The 19821-nt window shown below is 37.9% G+C and overlaps 1 protein-coding gene across 1 annotated transcript in view; it reads left to right on the top strand.

Moving 5' to 3' along the window:
- STXBP5L (syntaxin binding protein 5L) overlaps positions 1-19821 on the top strand; it is a 429230-nt gene that overhangs the window by 80878 nt on the left and 328531 nt on the right. Inside the window, exon 3 of the mRNA XM_087861601.1 lies at positions 8034-8131. Coding sequence (XP_087717727.1) covers positions 8034-8131 — 98 coding nt within the window. The remainder of the gene's footprint in view (positions 1-8033; positions 8132-19821) is intronic.

Below are 19821 nucleotides of genomic sequence, written 5' to 3'. Positions count from 1 at the left end.
GCTGTGGGGCTGCATTCTCTGGGGGTGGCTGGGGGCATGTGGCTGGGCACCATGCAGTGGCTAGGTGCAATGCGCAGCAGTGGCTGTGCATCCGGTGGCTGGGCAGGGCAGGGCACATGGGCAGTTTTAACAAAATTGGCCCTGAGCCCAGGGCCAAGCTAGCAGGCTTGGAGTAGGTGAGTCCTCAGGAGAACTCTTGGACATGGCATACTGCTAGCAGTTTAGGTAGCAAATGTCTGTGTAGCCTGACTCCTGTAGATTGACCTTCTGTTTATGCTGGGGAACAGGGGAGGAAAATGGTACCTAACAGCTCTCTCATTTTCAGAGAAGTTCCCAAACATGCTCCAAAATCAGTATGAATAAATCTGTCTCCCATTTGCCCCTGATGTTGTGTAAATTGCCGTTTTTATGCTTCCTGTCCATGTAGGCTGCTGTCTCTTTAATGGCAGTGACCTAGCTATCACTTGCCCTCCTGGCTAGCCCAGTGCTGAGTGAGCTGACTTTTAAAGCTCCAGGCTCCAAGTCCCATTAGTTATACAAACTCACAGAATTCAGCCCCTCTGATTTTCAAAGCCAAATATGAGGATTAGTCTTCCCCCTTGTATGATCCCTGATCCTAGGGCCCATTTCTCTCACCTCTGCATGTGCTAGTTCCCCCCTCGTGCGCGCAGCTTCCCTGCCTTTTTGTCCTTCGTAAACTTTCAGATGCAGCTTGTTCTCTGTTTTTATTGTGGAGTTTGTTTTGCCTTTCTTCAGGTTGAAAGGTGTTTGGATGTGGATGATATCTAGTTGGAACGTGGGATGGTATGAGCTCAGGGTCCTCCTGCACTGCTATCTTCCCAGGCTCCTTCTAGAATCTATTTTTTCTGACCTATGTGGGTCCTCTATTTCTTTGAAAAGTTATATTTCATGTTGAAATTATTTCCTATATATTATATTCTTTTTTTAAATGTTTTTTTATTATATGATGTTAGTCACCATACAGTACATCCCTGGTTTCTGATGTAGAGTTCGATGATTCATTAGTTGCGTATAACACCCAGTGCACCATGCAATACGTGCCCTCCTTACTACCCATCACCAGTCTATCCCATTCTCCCACCCCCTCCCCTCTGAAGCCCTCAGTTTGTTTCTCAGAGTCCATAGTCTCTCATGCTTCATCCCCCCTTTTGATTACCCCCCCTTCTTTATCCCTTTTTTCCCCTACCAATCTTCCTAGTTCTCATGTTCCATAGATGAGAGAAATCATATAATTGTCTTTCTCTGCTTGACTTATTTCACTTAGCATTATCTCCTCCAGTGTCGTGCATGTTGCAGCAAATGTTGAGAACTCATTCTTTCTGATAGCTGAGTAATATTCCATTGTATATATGGACCATAACTTCTTAATCCAGTCATCTGTTGAAGGGCATCTCGGTTCCTTCCACGATTTAGCCATTGTGGACATTGCTGCTATGAACATTGGGGTGCATATGGCCCTTCTCTTCACTACGTCTGTATCTTTGGGGTAAACACCCAGTAGTGCAATGGCTGGGTCATAGGGTAGCTCAATTTTTAACTTTTTAAGGGACCTCCACACTGTTTTCCAGAGTGGCTGCACCAACCTGTATTCCCAACAACAATGTAGGAGGGATCCCCTTTCTACACATCCTCTCCAGCAATTGTTGTTTCTTGCCTTGTCAATTTTTGCCATTCTAACTGCTGTAAGGTGGTATCTTAGTGTGGTTTTGATTTGAATTTCCCTGATGGCTAATGATTTTGAACATGTTTTCATGTGTGTTAGCCATTTGTATGTCATCATTTGAAAAGTGTCTGTTCATACCTTCTGCCCATTTTTTGATTTGTTTATTTGTTTCTTGAGTATTGAGTTTGAGAAGTTCTTTGTAGATCTTGGATACCAGTCTTTTATCTGTAGCATCATTTGCAAATATATTCTCCCATTCCGTGGGCTGCCTCTTAGTTTTTTTGACTGTTTCCTTGGCTGTGCAGAAGCTTTTTATCTTGATGTAGTCCCATAAGTTCATTTTATCCTTTGTTTTTCTTGACTTTGGAGATGTGTCATGAAAAAGGTTGCTTTGGCCAATGTCGTAGAGGTTGCTGCCTATGTTCTCCTCTAGAATTTTGATGGATTCCTGTCTCACATCGAGGTCTTTCATCCATTTGGAGTTTATTTTTGTTTATGGTGTGAGATAGTGGTCAAGTTTCATTCTTTTGCATGTAGCTGTCCAGTTTTCCCAGCACCATAATTTGAAGAGACTGTCTTTTTTCCACCGGATGTTTTTTCCTGCTTTATCAATGATTAGTTGCCCAAAGAGCTGAGGGTCCATTTCTGGGTTCTCTATTCTGTTCCGTTGGTCTATGTGTCTATTTTTGTGCCAGTACCATGCTGTCTTTGTGATCACAGCTTTGTAGTACAGCTCGAAATCCGGCATTGTGATGCCCCCAGCTTTGTTTTTCCTTTTCAACAGTTCCTTGGCGATTCGGGGCCTTTTCTGGTTCCATACAAATTTAAGGACTATTTGTTCCAGTTCTTTGAAAAATGTCCTTGGTATTTTGATCGGGATAGCATTGAAAGTGTAGATTGCTCTGGGTAGCATGGACATTTTACTATGTTAATTCTTCCGATCCATGAGCATGGAATATCTTTCCATCTTTTTATGTCTTCCTCAATGTCTTTCAAGAGTGATTTATAGTTTCTAGAATATTGGTCCTTTACGTCTCTGGTTAAGTTAATTCCAAGGTAACGTATGGTTTTTGGTGCTATTGTAAATGGGATGGATTCCCTAATTTCTCTTTCTTCGGTCTCGTTATTCGTGTATAGAAATGCAACTGATTTCTGAGCATTGATTTTGTATCCCGCCACGTTACTGAATTGCTCTATAACTTCTAATAGTTTGGGAGTGGCTTCTTTTGGGTTTTCCATATGGAGTATCATGTCATCTGCGAAGAGAGACATTTTGACTTCTTCTTTGCCGATTTGAATACCTTTGATCCCTTTTTGTTGTCTGATTGCTGTCACAAGGACTTCTAGTACTATGTTGAATAATAGTGGCGAGAGTGGGCATCCTTGTCGTGTTCCTGATCTTAAGGGAAAGGCTTCCAGCTTTTCCCCATTGAGAATAATATTTGCAGTAGGCTTTTCATAGATGGCTTTTATGAGATTGAGAAATGTACCTTCTATTCCTATACTCTGAAGGGTTTTAATCAGGAAAGGATGCTGTATTTTGTCAAATGCTTTTTCGGCATCAGTTGAGAGGATCATATGGTTCCTGAGTCTTTTCTTGTTGATATGATGTATCACGCTGATTGATTTGCGAATGTCGAACCACGCTTGCATCCGAGGGATGAATCCCACTTGGTCATGATGGATAATCCTTTTAATGTACTGTTGGATTCTACTAACCAGGATCTTGTTGAGGATTTTGGCATCCATATTCATTAGGGAAATCAGTCTGTAATTCTCCTTTTTGGTGGGGTCTTTGCCTGGTTTGGGGATCAAGGTTATATTGGCCTCATAGAATGAGTTTGGTAGCTTTCCTTCTGTTTCTATGTTTTGAAATAGCTTTAGGAGAATAGGTATTATTTCTTCTTTGAATGTTTGATAGAATTGCCCAGGAAAACCATCCGGGCCTGGAGTTTTGTTATTTGGAAGGTTGTTTATCACTGACTCAATCTCTTCATAATTAATTGGCCTGTTAAAGAAATCAATTTCTTCCTGTTTCAGTCTTGGTAGTTTATAGGTTTCCAGGAAGGCCTCCATCTCTTCCAGGTTGCTTAATTTATTGGCATATAGCTGTTGATAAAAGTTTCTAATAATCCTTCCAATTTCCTTGGTCTTGGTTGTGACCTCTCCTTTTTCATTCATAATTTTATTGATTTGGGTCCTTTCTCTTTTCTTTTGGATAAGTCTTGCCAGTGGTCTGTCAATTTTATTGATTCTCTCAAAGAACCAGCTTCTAGTTCTGTTGATCTGCTCTACTGTACTCCTGGTTTCTAATTCATTGATTTCTGTTCTAATCTTGGTCAACTGCTTCCTCGTGAGTGGATTAGGCCTGTCGCTCTGTTGCTGTTCCAGCTTCTTGAGGTGAGAATATAAAAACTGCATTTTAGATTTTTCTGTTCTTTTCAGTGAGGCTTGGATGGCTATGTATTTCCCCCTTAGGACCGCCTTTGCAGTATCGCATAGGTTTTGGACCGTTGTGTTTTCATTCTTGTTGGTCTCCATAAATTGTTTAAATTGATTTTTGATTTCCTCTTTTATCGAGTCATTCCTGAGCAGGATGGTTCTTAGTCTCCAAGTGTTTGAGTTTCTTCCAAATTTTTCCTTGTGGTTGAGTTCCAATTTCAGAGCGTTGTGGTCTGAGAATATGCAGGGAATAATTTCAGTCTTTTGGTATCGGTTGAGACCTGTTTTGTGTCCCAGAACATGGTCTATTCTTGAGCATGTTCCATGGGCCTTAGAATAGAATGAGTATTCTTTGGTTCTGGGGTGTAGTGTTCCATATATATCTATGAGGTCCAACTCGTCAAGTATGGCATTCAAAGCCCTTGTTTCTTTGTCAATTTTTTGCATGGGTGTTCTATTTCTGATAGTGGAGTGTTGAGGGTCCCCTACTATTAACGTATTTTTATCTATATGTCTCTTTATTCTGGTTAAGAGTTGGCTTGTGTATCTTGCTGCTCCCTTTTGGTGGCGTATATATTTATAGTTTCATATCCACTTGTTGGATACATCCTTTAAGAATAGTGCCCTTCTGTGTCTCTAACTATAGTCTTTAGTTTAAAATCCCATCTATCTGATATGAGAATTGCTACCCCAGCTTTCTTTTGAGGTCCATTGGCATGAACGATGGTATCCCATCCCTTTACTTTCAGTCTGAATGTATTTTTAGATTCAAAATGAGTCTCTTGTAGACAGCAAATGGATGGGTCATGTCTTTTTATCCAATCTGCAACCCTGTGGTGTTTATGGGAGCATTTAGTCCATTTACATTGAGACTGATTATTGAGAGATATGATTTTAATGAGGCCATGTTGCCAGTGAAGTCTTTATTTCTATAGATTGTGACTTTCTCTTCTGTATCACTCTTGGGGCCTTTTTACTTTTATAGAACACCCCTTAATATCTCCTGTAGGGCTGGTTTCGTGGTTATGAAATTGGTCAATGACTGGTGATTCTGGAAGGTCTTTATTTCTCCATCAATTCTGAATGACAGCCTTGCTGGATGAAGGATCCTTGGCTGCATGTTTTTCTCTGAAAGAGCTTTAAAAAAGCCCCCCCAACCCTTTCTCTCATTCCAGGTCTGTGTAGACAGGTCTGACATAATTCTGATACCTTTGCCTTGGTACGTGAGAAATTTCTTTGCCCTGGCCACTTTCAATACTGTATCCTTGGATCTAATATTTGCGAAGTGCACTATGACATGACTTGGTGTAGGTGTCATGGTTGAGCGTGGAGGGGTCCTCTCTGCCTCTTGGACACGAATTTTTGTTTCCCTTGCTAGATTAGGGAAGTTTTCAGCTACAATTTGTTCAAATATCTCTTCTAGATCTCTGTTTTTCTCCACCCCCTCGGGGATGTCGATGATTCTGACATTGGAACCTTTCATTGAGTCAGTAATCACCTGTAACCTACATTCCTGAGCGTGGATTTTTTTTAGTCCAGATTCTATTTTAGCTTTTTCTTCTACTAACCCATGCTCCAATTCGCTGATACGTTCTTCTGCCTCATTCACCCTGGCCATCAGAGCCTCTAGTTTTGACTACATTTGGCTCATAGAATTTTAAATTTCTGCCAGATTCGCTCTCATTTCCGCCCTTAGAGATTCTATAGTCTCATTAACATTTTCATTAATACTTTTTTCAAGTGTACACATCATCTTGACCATTGTTACTTTGAATTCCATTTCTGATAATTTGGTTATATCCATATTCTTTAGTTCTGTGGCAGAGGCCACAGACTCATTGTCTTTTCTTTGCTGGGGGGGATTTCTCCTTCTCGTCATTCTGATGAGGAGAGGGTGCGGGGTTGTCCAGAGCCCAAATTATTGACCAGGACCCAGGCCATGCACCCTTGTTTTGTAGGGATCTTAGGGATGTGAGCTTCTTGATTTTTCAGCCTGCCTTCTGGGGTAGGAGCCTGCCACGCTGATACTCAGGCAACCCTGTTTGGGTAGAGTCTCCGTGTTCCCTGCGAGGGGGGATGGGGATGGGCACACTGTGAGCTGGTGTTTCCAGGCTTTTGTTCTCTGGCGGCTTTCCCTGGTGGTTTGCTGTGCCTCTTCTGAGAGTCAGAGCAGCAGCAGCGGCCGAATTTCAGCCTCTGTCACAGAACAGAGGGGATCGCGGACCGTTCTCCACTGATGTTCTGGCCACTTTAACTCTGTTTCTGTTGGTGCTGCTCAACCCTGCAGCATCCCGTTATGTGCGCCCCACACCCAGCATCCCAGCCCTCATTTCCAGGGCCGGCGCGTCTCTATCCTTTGTGTTTCTAACACCGCCTGCCGCCCCCACGCGCTCCCAGAGCTCCCGGTCTCATTCTGGTTCCAGTGAGCACACCGGAGCTCTGTTTCAGTCTGGAGGGGTGCCTTCCCCGGCTCACGGTCTCAGCCTGCTCTCTCGCGGGTGCCAGTCCGCGAGTCCGCCCGCTCCCCCGTGCAGGTGGCTACCGCTTCCTGGCCTCCGAACGCGGAAGCTCCCTCCCCCTTCCATTTATCTTCCGATATCTGTGCGCGGTTTCACGGCTCCCCACTTCGTACCTCAATACTCAGCACTGGAGATGTTCATTTGTAGACATCCAGATGTATCTTCCTGCGTCTCAGGCGGATTCCGTGGATGTTTAGGCTGGTCTGGTACCTATCCAGCTCGACTCAGGGGACTGGCTCAAAAAGGGGTCCCCTACTCCTCTGCCATCTTAACTCTTCCCTCTATTATTATATTCTTATGTTAGTCTTGTCACCTTTATGATATTATCAACTTTTTATATTTTTCTTTTCTTTTTTTCCCCATTGTATGACTGTGAAAGCTTTCAAATACACAGAGGAGTTGAAAAAGTTATACCATGAGCATTCATGTATGTATGTGTATACACACACACATACACATACATACTCACCACTTAGATTTGACAATTATCATTTTGCTATATTTACTTTATAATATATGTCCATTCATCTATGAGCCATAATACTTCTATGGATGCATTTTGAATTAAGTTGCAGGTGTCAGTAGACTTTACCTCTTAGAACCTCAGTATGCATATCATTAAAACATCAGTATGCATATCATATAACTCAGTATAACCATTGTTTATAATTCTATTCTTATCTTTTTTTGACATTCAATTTTCACACAGAGAAATCATAAATTTTATCATACAATTTGATGACTTTTTGCCAGTGTATATACCTGTGTAATCCAAACCTTTATCAAAATATACAATATTACCTTTACTCATACCCCCTTCCAGTGAGTTCTCCTCAAGTCAACCAAGCTCTGAACTTTTTCACCATAGGTTAGTTTTGCTTGTTCAGACTCTAATATAATTATACTATATGCACTGTTTTGTGTATTGCTTCTTATATATAGCATAACATTTTTGAGAATCATCCATGTGGTTGCATCTGTCATTAGTGTTTATCTTTCAACTGGTGAGTGGTAATTTATTGTATGAGTATAGCACATTTTGGTTTTGATTCTCTTGTTGGACAGCTGGACTGTTTCTAGGTTGTTATGTATAAAGCTAATAGGGGCATACTTAACACACATCATTATGTGGCCATATGCTATTTTCTGAGATACATACATAGGAGAGAAATTTATAGGTAATAGGACAGATAGTTTTATAGAAAACTACAAGACAATTTTCCAAAGTGTTTGTATCATTTTATACTCCTACCAACATTTGGTAGTATTTTTTTAATGAAAAATAATTATTTTAGTCATTATGGTAGTTGGACAATGGTATCTTGTGATTTTAGTTTTATTTATTTTTATTTCCTTGATGACTATTTTTACTATCTGCTCTCTTTCAGACAGTTCGGCATGGTTTTCCTTATCAGCCCACAGCATTAGCCTTTGATCCAGTTCAGAAAATCTTGGCTATTGGGACAAGAACAGGTGCTATACGAATGTATCCTTAATTTTTGTTTTATTATTTGTTACATTAATACCAATTACATTTCCTTAAATATTCAGGTAAGTGAAATATGACCAAATAAAGTTGGTTTCTTTAAAAAGGGTAATGATTGTGAAAGACCACATTGTCCGGTTTATTGGCATATCTTTAATGTCTGTGAGATTACTATTGATGTCCTTTCTTTAATTCCTTTTGATAAATACCTAGAAGTAGAATTGCTGAATCATATGGAAGTTCTAGTTTTAATTCTTTGAGGAAACTCCATACTGTTTTCCATAGTGGCTGTACTAATTTACAGTCTCACCAACAGTGTACAAGGGTTTCCTTTTCTCCATATCCTCGCTAACACTTGTTATTTCTTGTCTTTTTGGTAATAGCCATTCTAACAGGTATGAAGTGATATCTCATTGTGGCATTTCTCTGATAATTAGTGATGCCTAACAACTTTTCATGTATCAGCCATCTGTAGGTCTTCTTTTGAAAAATGTCTATTCAGGTCCTCTGTCCATTTTTTAATCTAATTGTTTTTTATTTTGATATTGAGTTGTATGAGTTCTTTATATGTTTTGAATATTGACCCCTTATCAGATATGTATTTGTAAATACTTTCTCCCATTTATTTTGTTGATGGTTTCTTTTGTTGTACAGAAGCTTTTTAGTTTGATGTAGTCCTACTTGTTTATTTTTGCTTTTGGTATCATATCCAAAAAGTCATTGCCAAGACCAATGTCTAGGAGCTTACTGTATTTATTTTCTTCTAGGAGTTTTATGGCTTCAGTTCTTATCTTTCAAGTTTTTAATCCATTTTGAGTTAATTTTTTATGTGTACTGTAAGATATTAGTCCAGTTTTCTTTTGCATATTGCTGTCCAGTTTTCCTGGCACCATTTATTGAAGAAACTGTCTTTTCCCCATTGAGTAGTCTTGGCTCTCTTATCATATATTAGTTGACCATGTATGTATGGGTTTATTTCTGGGCTCTTGGTTCTGTTCCATTGGTCTATATGTCTACTTTTATGCCAATACCATAATGTTTTGATTAACTTTGTAATATAGTTTGGAATCAGGAAGCATGATGCCTCTAGCTTTGTTCTCTGTTTTCTCAAGATTACTTTGGCTACTCAATGTCTTTTGTGGTTTTATACATATTTTAGGATTGTTCTATTTCTGTAAAGGATGCCATTGGAATTTTTATAGAGATCATGTTGAATCTGTGTATTGATTTGAGTAGAATGGATATTTTAACAGTATTCTTTCAATCCATGAGCATGGAATATCTTTTCATTCATTTATAACTTCTTCAAATTCTTTCATCAGTATCTTACAGTTTTCAGTGTCAAGGTCTTTCACTTCCTTGGTTAAATTTATTCCTAGGTACTTTATTCTTTTTGATGCAGTTGTAAATGGGATTGTTTTCTTAATTTCTCATTCTGATAATTTATCATTAGTATGTAGAAATGCAACTCATTTTTGTATATTGATTTTGTAGGATCATTTTCTTTTCAATCTACTATGTCAATCTACTTTGTTTAATTGATATATGATGGTAATTTATTATAAGGTAATTATTTATATGTTAGGACTTAATTCTGCCATTTTACTTGTTTGTTTTCTGCTTGTTTCCTCTGTTTCTTGTCTATTTGTCTTTTCCTATTTTCCTGTGGGTTATTTTGAACATTTTTAGTAATTCAATCTTGCTTTATTTGTATTGTTTTTGAGTATATTGCTTTGTAGAGTTTTCTCAGTGGTTGCTCTAGGTATTACAGTAAACATACGTAAATTATCACAGTCTACTGGTATCAACATTTTTTCACTTTGAGGAAAATTGAAACCTCCTTCCATTTAGGTCCCTGTACCCTGTCTACTTTTAAAGTGTAATTATCTTATTAATTTCCTGTAAATGCCTTGAGCAGCACCACATCATATGGTGCTATCATTTTTGCTTCAGACATCAAATGAGACTTAAGAAACTCATAAGAAGTAGTATAATCTATTATATTTACCCAAATTTTTACCCAATCCTGTTATTTCCTTTCTAATGCTCCAAGACTTCTTTTTCCAGGGTTTTTATGGTGAAAATATGTGCTGTTGATTTGAGAACTTTCATTTCCTTCTGGTTAGAGCACTTTCTTTAGATTTTTTTTAAAGGGTAGATTTGTTAGAAACAAATTGTCTTAGTTTTTCTTCATCTGAGAATGTATGTATTCTTCATTCCTCAAGGATATTTTTGCTTGTATACACACTTGACAGTTACTTTCTTTTATTACTTGAAAAATGTTGTACCACTTTCTTCTGGCTGCTGTGGTTTCAGATGAGAAATTACTATCAGTCAATTTCATGTTCATTTATAATACTTTGTCTCTGCCTGCAGTTTCAGATGAGAAATTACTATCATTCAATTTCATGTTCATTTATAATACTTTGTCACTGCCTGCTTCCAGAGCTTTCCCCCTTAGTTTTCAGAAGCTTAATTATGATGTTTCTCGACATGGATATTTCTGGGTTTATTTTATTTGGTGTTTGCTCCACTTTCTGCATCTGTAGGTTTATGTATTTCATCAAATTTGGAAGTTTTCAGCCGTTATTTTTTATAATAGTTTTTCAATCCCACTGTCTTTTTATTCTCCCTCTGGGGCTCTAATTACATGAATGTTACATCTTTTGTTCTTATCCCACAGACCCCTGACACTGTTTATTGTATTTCCCCACTTCAGTCTCTTTTCCCTTTGTTGTTCAGATCAGGTAAATTTTATTGATCTCTTCCCAAGTTTACTGATTTTATCCTTATCATCTCCACTATACTACTGAGCCTATCCATTTTTATCTTGGTTATTATATTTTTCAGTTCATTTCTTTTTTAGAATTCCTATTTGCTGATCTTTATTTCTCATTTGTTTTAAGAAGATTCATAATTGCTTATTGAAGGATTTTTGTGATGGCTGTTGAAAACATTTTTCAGATAATTACAACATCTGATTCATTTTCATGTTGGCATGTATTGATTATCTTTTCTCATTCAAGTGCCATTATCTTGGTTCTTAGTATGGTGAGTGATTTTCAATTGTATCCTGGATATTTTGGATATTATATTATGAAACTTGGATGCTAGTAATAATTTTTTTTTTTTTTTACTAGTTAAGTCCCCCTGTTGAGGTGTAACTTGAGGGCTGGGTGGGTGTGTATATTCAAGTTTTGTGTTGGGCCCCGTCAACATACCCACCCCAGCAAAAGTGGATACTGACTCACCCACCTCATTTTCCAACATGTGGGAATGGAAGTTCATCTTCCTACAGGGCCCCAGTGACGTCAGGAGAGATAGAAAGCATGGTATCAACCACTCTTCCTTGCACCACCTTGTTCCAGCTCACTGATGTGAGTAGAGTTCCAGCTCCTAGTAGGATCCTCTGACACAATATGGGTGCTGACTAGCCCTGATTTGCCCACCTTGTTCAGTCTTAGTGCTGTCAGGTGGATGTGGGTATTCAACTTCCCAATGACCACCCAGCTGACAGAGCTAGGAGAGTGTGTGTGAAGCTTAATGTGTGTGTGAATCCCCACCTTGTACCATCTCATTAAATCTTGTTGCCCCTGAATTCCACCGATGCTACACTGGTAGGAGAATTAGAACACCTTTTTTTTATACTAGGAAGGGAATGTAAGATCAGGTGCTCATTCAGACTCACTAATACTGTCCCATCAGATTGGATTACTCCCACCCGCTTTACTAGTCTGGAGATGGCAGATTAGCGTTCTCCTTTGTGCACTAATGCCACCTGACAGTGGAACAGAGTGCTAACTGCTTCTGCCAGGCAGGGGATGGGTGATTAACTCTCTATTTGTGCCCTTAAACACTACCTGCTGAGGGAATTGGAGTGCGCTCTCTGCAGGGTGGGAGAAGGATAAGGTGGAAGATCAGTTCCCCAGTCAACCCTGTTAAACTGTGTGGAGTCAGGAAGAGGAGAGTTTTTTCTTTATTGTTTGCTAGATTAGGTTCAGTGATGCCAAAATTTGTTTTTAGGTCTACCTATCTTCTCAGTCCTTTGGCTGGGAAAAGAGTCCTTTTCTTGGAGTTTTTGTTTCTGTTTTTTTGTTTGTACCAGTTGGTGGTTCTGGGTTGGAGACTTCTACAGTGCATTGTCCAGGATATATAAGACACAATAAGGAAACCCAAGGAAATTGCTGCTGTGTCATTCCTCAAGTCCTGAGTTGGTTTGTCATTCCTCCTTCTTTCTACCTTTCACATTCTTTCTATTTGATTGTAATATTATATCCAGAGATTTGTTGTTTTTGTTGTTGTTGGTAAGAGGCAGAAGCTGGGAGGAATAGAACTACTTCATCTTCACAGATTTGGAATTCTCCATCCTCAAATTTTAATATGTTGTGTTTTCCTTTCATTATGTTTAAAATATTTTCTAATTTCTGCTTGATTTCTTTTCTTGACCTATGGGTTATTTATGTGTTATTTAGTTTCCAAATATTAGATGTTTTCTAGAATTCTGTTATTGATTTCTAATGTAGTTCCATTGTGGTCAGAGAATATACTCTGTATAACCAGAATCTTAAAAATTAACTGAAGCTTGTTTTCTGGTCCTGTCTGTGGTCTGTCCTGATAAATGTTAAATGTGTATTTGAAATGAATATGTATACTATTGTCGTTGGGTGGATTGATCTGTAAATATCACTTAGGAAAAATCAATTGATAGTGTGGTTAAGATCTGTATTTGTACTGATTTTCTCTTTATCACTATCTGTTTCTTCTATTACTAAGAGAGTGGTATTAAAATCTCTCAATATAATTGTAACCTGATCTGTTTATCCTTGCAGTTCTATCAGTTTTATTTCATTTAATGTATTTCAAAGCATTGTTAGCTGTATGAACATTTAGGAGTGTTAAGTCCTTTTGATGAGTTGACTCTTAACATTATGAAATGACCTTTGTCTCTGATAATATTTTCTAATCTGAATTTTACTTTGTCTGATATGGATGTAGCCACTGAAGCTTTCTTTTGATTAGTCTTAACATGGTATATCTTTTTCCATCTCTTTCATTTTAACCTATTAGTGTCTTCATATTTCAAGTGTAAGACAGCATGGATTGGGTGTTGGGTTTTTTTTTTTTTTTGTCTAATTCGACAATTTCTGCCCTTTAAACTTATAATTTTAAAATTTAGTTTTATATTAAAAAGAGATTCACATTTTGAAATAAGATTATTTGGGGTTTTATGATGTTGAGTCGTCTAAGTTCTTTATATATTTAGGGTATTGACTCTTTATTAGGCATATCATTTGTGAATATCTTCTCCCATTCCATAGGCTGCCTTTCTGTTTTGTTGATGGTTTCTTTCACTGTGCAAACCCTTTTTATTTTGGTGTAGTACCTATGTTTATTTTTGTGTTTGTTTCCCTTGTGTCAGGAGACATATCTAGAAAAATGTTTCTATGGCTGATGTGAAAGAAATTGCTCTCTTATGTTTCCTTTTAGGAGTTTTATGGTTTCAGATCTCACATTTAGGTCTTTAATCCATTTAAGTTTATTTTTGTGTATGGTGTAAGACAGTAGTTTAGTTTCATTCTTTTGCATGTAGCTGTATAGTTATCCCAGCATTATTTGTTGAAAGGACTATTTCTCCCCATTGTATATTCTTGCCACCTTTGTTGTAGGTTAATATGATTATATAAGCATGGGTTTATTTCTGGGCTCTCTATTCTGTCACATTAATTTATGTTTCCGTATTTGTGCCGGTACCATATGGATTTGATTACTACAGCTCTGTAGTATATCTTGATATCTAATATAACACTGTATGTAATTATACTTCAATAAAAAAAATAGTTAGAAAATGGATTCATGATTTAATTGGTGTAAAGTGCTGCCCCAGGAACCTGCCCCAGGGTGTTTCGGAATGCGTTATTTGTGCATCTCTCTGGGCTGGGAGGAGCTTTGACCTGCAGGGGATAGTCTCTTATGGAAGCTGTTTCCAATCATTTGGGAGCCTCCTTCCACAGGTTGGGAGGGGGAGTTTTGGACTCTACAAGGTTTGTACTGGAACGTCATGGCAGCCATTCTCCATGCGGGAGGTATACCCGCAATGCAAATGCATTATGATGAATCTAGGGGTTACCCTGGGGCAGAGGTGGAAGAAGAGAGCACATATTCTGCACCTGTGGCTCTTGATCTCTCAGTCCCAAGGTCTTGGAAGCCCTAAAGTCAGGCTGTTGTACCCCTGGGCCTTTAATGTGTAGCTTATTTATCACTGTCCTCCCCTCCAGCGACGTGTCTCTATCATTCCCTTCAAGGATTTGGGACTCTGCTTCCCTGTGTTCCTTCCACTGCTCGTGCCTAGCTTCTACCTAAGAGAATCATATAGTATGTGACTCTTTGATCTGGCTTTTTTTCACTCAGTATAATGTCTTTTAGATTCATCACAGTTATATGTGCATTAAAAGGTAATTCCTTTTTATGGTGGAGTAGTCTTCTGTTGTATGGATATACTACATTTTGTTAATCTATCCACCTGTTGAATGAAATTTGGATTATTTCCAGCTTTTAGGTACCATAAATAAAGCTTCTTTGAACATTAATGTATAGATTTTATGGAAATATAACTTTCCATTTGTATAGTAAATCTGACAAGTGGGATTGCTGGGTCATGTGGTATGTTTAAATTTATGTGAAACTGAAATCATTTTCCAGAGATGTATCATTTTGAATTTCTATCAGCAATATGAATTTCAGTTGCTCCACAGCTTTGCCAGCACTTTGGTATTCTCAATATTTTAAAAATTTATCTATTCTAATAGGTATAGTAGTATTACACTGTGGTTTTAATTTCCATTTTCCTAACAACCGCCTATTCATGCTGTCCTTATATCCTTTTTGTTGAAGTGTCTGTCTTTTGCCTGTTTTAAAATTGTATTGTTTGTTTTCTTATTGCTGAGTTTTGAGTTTCTTTGTACATTCTGGATATAACTCTTATGTTGAATATGTATTTTGCAAATATTTTTGCACACTCTATAGATTGTCTTTTATTCTTTTAATGCTATTTTTTGCAGAATAAAATCTTAAATTTTGATGTAGTCCAACTTATAAATTCTTTTTAATGATCTGTTGATGTCATGTCTAAGAACTCTTTATGTAACCTGAGGTCAGGTAGATTTTTCTCCTATGTTTTCTTCTAATAGTTGAGTTGTTTTTTTTATATTTAAGTCTATGATCCACATGTAGTTAATTTTTATCTGTGGTGTAAAGTATGGATCACATTTCATTTGATGACATATAAATATTTCATTGGTCCAGTATTTTTTGTTGAGAAGACTATCCTTTTTTCACTGAATGCCTTCATACTTTGGTCAAAATCTTAAATAACTGTGTGAATATATTTATGGACTCATTTTATACTAACATATCATTTTGATTATTTTAGCTTTAAAATAAGTCTTGAAATCAGGAAATTTATTTTTTCAAATTTTTTTAGGCTTTTCTACATTCTTTGACTTTACATTAGAATTTTAGAATCACATTGCCATTTTCTACCAAATATCTTTTGAGATTTTGGTCTATAGATGAGGTTGGGAAGAATTGATATCTTCATGATTTTGAGTCATTCTCAATACATTAAAATGTTATATTTCTCCATTAATTTGTTGGATTTTTAAATTTTATTTATCATAGTTTTATAGTTTTCAGTATTTATACCAAAGTTAAATGCGTTGACAGTAGTCTGCATATGCTATCTCCTCATTCCTGAGTTATGTCTTTTTTATTTTTATTATGATATGTTAGTACATCATTAGTTTTTGATGTAGTGTTCCATGATTCATTGTTTGCATATAGCACCCAGTGTTCAATGCAATATACATGCCCTCCTTAATACCCATCACCGGTCTAGCCCATCCCCCCACTCCTCTCCCCTCTAAAATCCTCAGTTTGTTTCCCAGAGTCCATAGTCTCTCGTGGTTCATTTCCCCTTTTGTTTACCCCCCTTCATTGTTCCATTCCTTCTCCTACCAGTCTCCCTGCTATTCCTTATGTTCCACAAATGCGTGAAACCATATGATAATTGTCTTTCTCTGCTTGACTTATTTCGCTTAGCTTATCTCCTCCAGTCCCGTCCATGTTGCAGCAAATGTTGAGAAATCGTTCTTTTTGATGGATGAGTAATATTCCATTGTATATATGGACCACATCTTCTTAATCCAGTCATCTGTTGAAGGACATCTCAGCTCCTTCCACGATTTAGCTATTGTGGACAATGCTGCTATGAACATTGGGGTGCATATGGCCTTTCTCGTTGCTATGTCTGTATCTTTGGGGTAAATACCCAGTAGTGCAATTGCTGGATCATAGGGTAGCTCAATTTTTAACCTTTTGAGGGATCTCCATACTGTTTTCTAAAGTGGCTGTACCAACTTGCCTTCCCACCAACAGTGTAAGAGGGTTTCCCTTTCTCCACATCCTCTCCAACATTTGTTGTTTCTTGCCTTGTCAATTTTTGCCATTCTAACTGGTGTAAGGTGGTATCTCAATGTTTTTTTTTTTTTTTTAAGATTTTACTTATTTATTTGGCAGAGATAGAGACAGCCAGCGAGAGAGGGAACACAAGCAGGGGGAGTGGGAGAGGAAGAAGCAGGCTTCCAACGGAGGAGCCTGATGTGGGGCTCGATCCCAGAACGCCGGGATCACACCCTGAGCTGAAGGCAGACGCTTAACGACTGAGCCACCCAGGCGCCCCTCAATGTGGTTTTGATTTGAATTTCCCTAATGGCTAATGATGTTGAACATTTTTTCATGTGTCTTTACCCATTTGTATGTTTTCATTGGAAAAGTGTTTGTTCATATCTTTGCCCATTTTTTGATTTGATTATTTGTTTCTTGGGTATTGAGCTTGAGAGGTTCTTTTAGATCTTGGATACCAGACTTTTATCTGTAGTGTCATTTGTAAATATCTTCTCCCATTCTGTGGGTTGCCTCTTTGTTTTGATGACTGTTTCCTTTGCTGTGCGGAAGTTTTTATCTTGATGAAATCCTGCAAGTTCATTTTTTCTTTTGTTTCTCTTGCCTTTAGACATGTGTCATGAAAGAAGTTGCTGTGGCCAATGTCAAAGAGGTTACAGCCTATGTTCTCCTCTATGATTTTGATGGATTCCTGTCTCACATCGAGGTCTTTCATCCATTTGGAGTTTATCTTTGTGTATGGTGTGAGAGAGTGGTCGAGTTTCATTCTTCTGTATATAGCTGTCCAATTTTCCAAGCACCATTTATTGAAGAGACTGTCTTTTTTCCACTGGATGTTTTTTCCTGCTTTGTCAAAGATTAGTTGACCCTAGAGCCGAGGGTTCATTTCTGGAGTCTGTATTCTGTTCCATTGGTCTATGTGTCTGTTTTTGTGCCAGTACCATGCTGTCTTGGTGATCATTACTCTGTAGTATAGCTTGAAATCAGGCAACGTGATGCCCCCAGCTTTGTGTTTTTTTTTTTCCCAACATTTCCTTTGCAATTCAGGGTCTTTTCTGGTTCCACACAAATTTTAGGATTGTTTGTTCCACTCTTTGAAAAACGTCATTGGCATTTTGGTCGGGATAGAGTTGAAAGTGTAGATTGTTCTGGGTAGCATAGACATTTTAAATTTGTTTATTCTTCTGATCCATGAGCATGGAATGTTTTTCCATCTGTTTGTGTCTTCTTCAATGTCTTTCATCAGTGTTCTGTGGTTTCTAGAGTATAGGTCCTTTACCTCTCTGGTTAAGTTAATTCCAAGATATCTTACGGTTTTTGGTGCTATTGTAAATGGAATCAATTACCTAATTTCTCTTTCTTCAGTCTCTTTGTTCATGTATAGAAATGCAACTGATTTCTGAGCATTGATTTTGTATCCTGCCACATTACTGAATTGTTGTATGAGTCCTAGTAATTTGGGGGTGGAGTCTTTTTGGTTTTCCATATAAAGTATCATGTCATCTGCAAAGAGAGAGAGTTTGACTTCTTCTTTGCCAATTTGAATACCTTTTATTCTTTTTTGTTGTCTGATTGTTGTTGCTAGGACTTCTAGTACTATGTTGAACAATAATGGTGAGACTAGGCATCCTTGTCATGTTCCTGATCTTCAGGGAAAGGCTCTCAGCTTTTCCCCATTGAGAATGATATTCACTGTAAGCTTTTCATAGATGGTTTTTATGAAATTGAGGAATGTACCCTCTATCCCTAGACTCTGAAGAGTTTTAATTAGGAAAGGATGCTGTATTTTGTCAAAGGCTTTTTCTGCATCAATTGAGAGAATCATATGGTTCTTGTCTCTTCTCTTATTAATGTGATCTATCACACTGACCGATTTGCGAATACTGAACCACCTTGCATCCCAGGGATGAATCCCACTTGGTCATGATGGATAATCCTTTTAATGTACTGTTGGATCCTATTAGCTAGGATCTTGTTGAGAATTTTGGCATCCATATTCATCAGGGATATCGGTCTGTAATTCTCCTTTTTGATGGGGTCTTTGCCTGATTTGGGGATCAAGGTAATACTGGCCTCATAGAATGAGTTTGGTAGTTTTCCTTCTGTTTCTATTTTATGAAACAGCTTCAGGAGAATAGGTATTATTTCTTCTTTGAATATTTGCTAGAATTCCCTGGGGAATCCATCAGGCCCTGGACTCTTGTTTTTGGGGAGGTTTTTGATCACTGCTTCAATCTCTTCATGATTAATTGGTCTGTTTTAATAATCAATTTCTTCCTGTTTCAGTCTTGGTAGTTTATGGGTTTCCAGGAAGGCATCCATTTCTTCCAGATTGTTCAATTTATTGGCATATAGTTGTTGATAATAATTTCTAATGATTGTTTCTATTTCCTTGGTGTTAGTCACGATTTCTCCCCTTTCATTCATAATTTTATTAATATGGGTCCTTTCTCTGTTCTTTTGAATAAGTCTGGCCAGTGGCTTATCAATCTTATTAATTCTTTCAAAGAACCAGCTTCTAGTTTTGTCATTCTGCTCTGCTGTATTTCTGATTTCTAATTCATTGATCTCTGCTCTAATCTTAATCGGTTGTCTTTTTGTGCGTGGGCTAGGCCTGTTCTTCTGTTCCAGCTCCAGCTTCTTAAGGTGAGACTATCAGGTCTGCATTTTAGATTTTTCTGTTCTTTTGAGTGAGGCTTCGATGGCTATGTATTTTTCCCTTAGGACCGCCTTTGCAGTGTCCCATAGGTTTTGGACCAATGTGTTATTGTTCTCATTGGTTTCCAAAAATTGCTTAAGTTCTTCTTTAATTTCTTGGTTTATCCAATCATTCTTGATCAGGATGGTTCTTAGTTTCCAAGTGTTTGAGTTTCTTCCAAATTTTTCCTTGTGATTGAGTTCCAGTTTCAAAGCATTGTGGTCTGAGAATATGCAGGGAATAATCTCAGTTTTTTGGTATCGGTTGAGACCTGTTTTGTGACCCAGTATATGGTCTATTCTGGAGAAAGTTCCATGTGCACTCAAAAAGAATGAGTATTCTGTTGTTCTGGGGTGTAGTGTTCTATATATATCTATGAGGTCCATCTGGTCCAGTATGTCATTCAAAGCTCTTGTTTCTTTGTTGATTTTCTGCTTAGGTGATCTGTCTATTGCTGATAACGGAGTGTTGAGGTCCCCTACTATTAACGTATTATTATCTGTATGTCTCTTTATTCTGGTTAAGCGTTGGC

The sequence above is a fragment of the Ursus americanus genome, chromosome 4, assembly GCF_024610735.1.
Source record: "Ursus americanus isolate L20-20 chromosome 4, mUrsAme1.1.p, whole genome shotgun sequence".
Taxonomy (NCBI): Eukaryota; Metazoa; Chordata; class Mammalia; order Carnivora; family Ursidae; genus Ursus; species Ursus americanus.
This window is presented reverse-complemented; position numbering and strand designations above follow the sequence as displayed.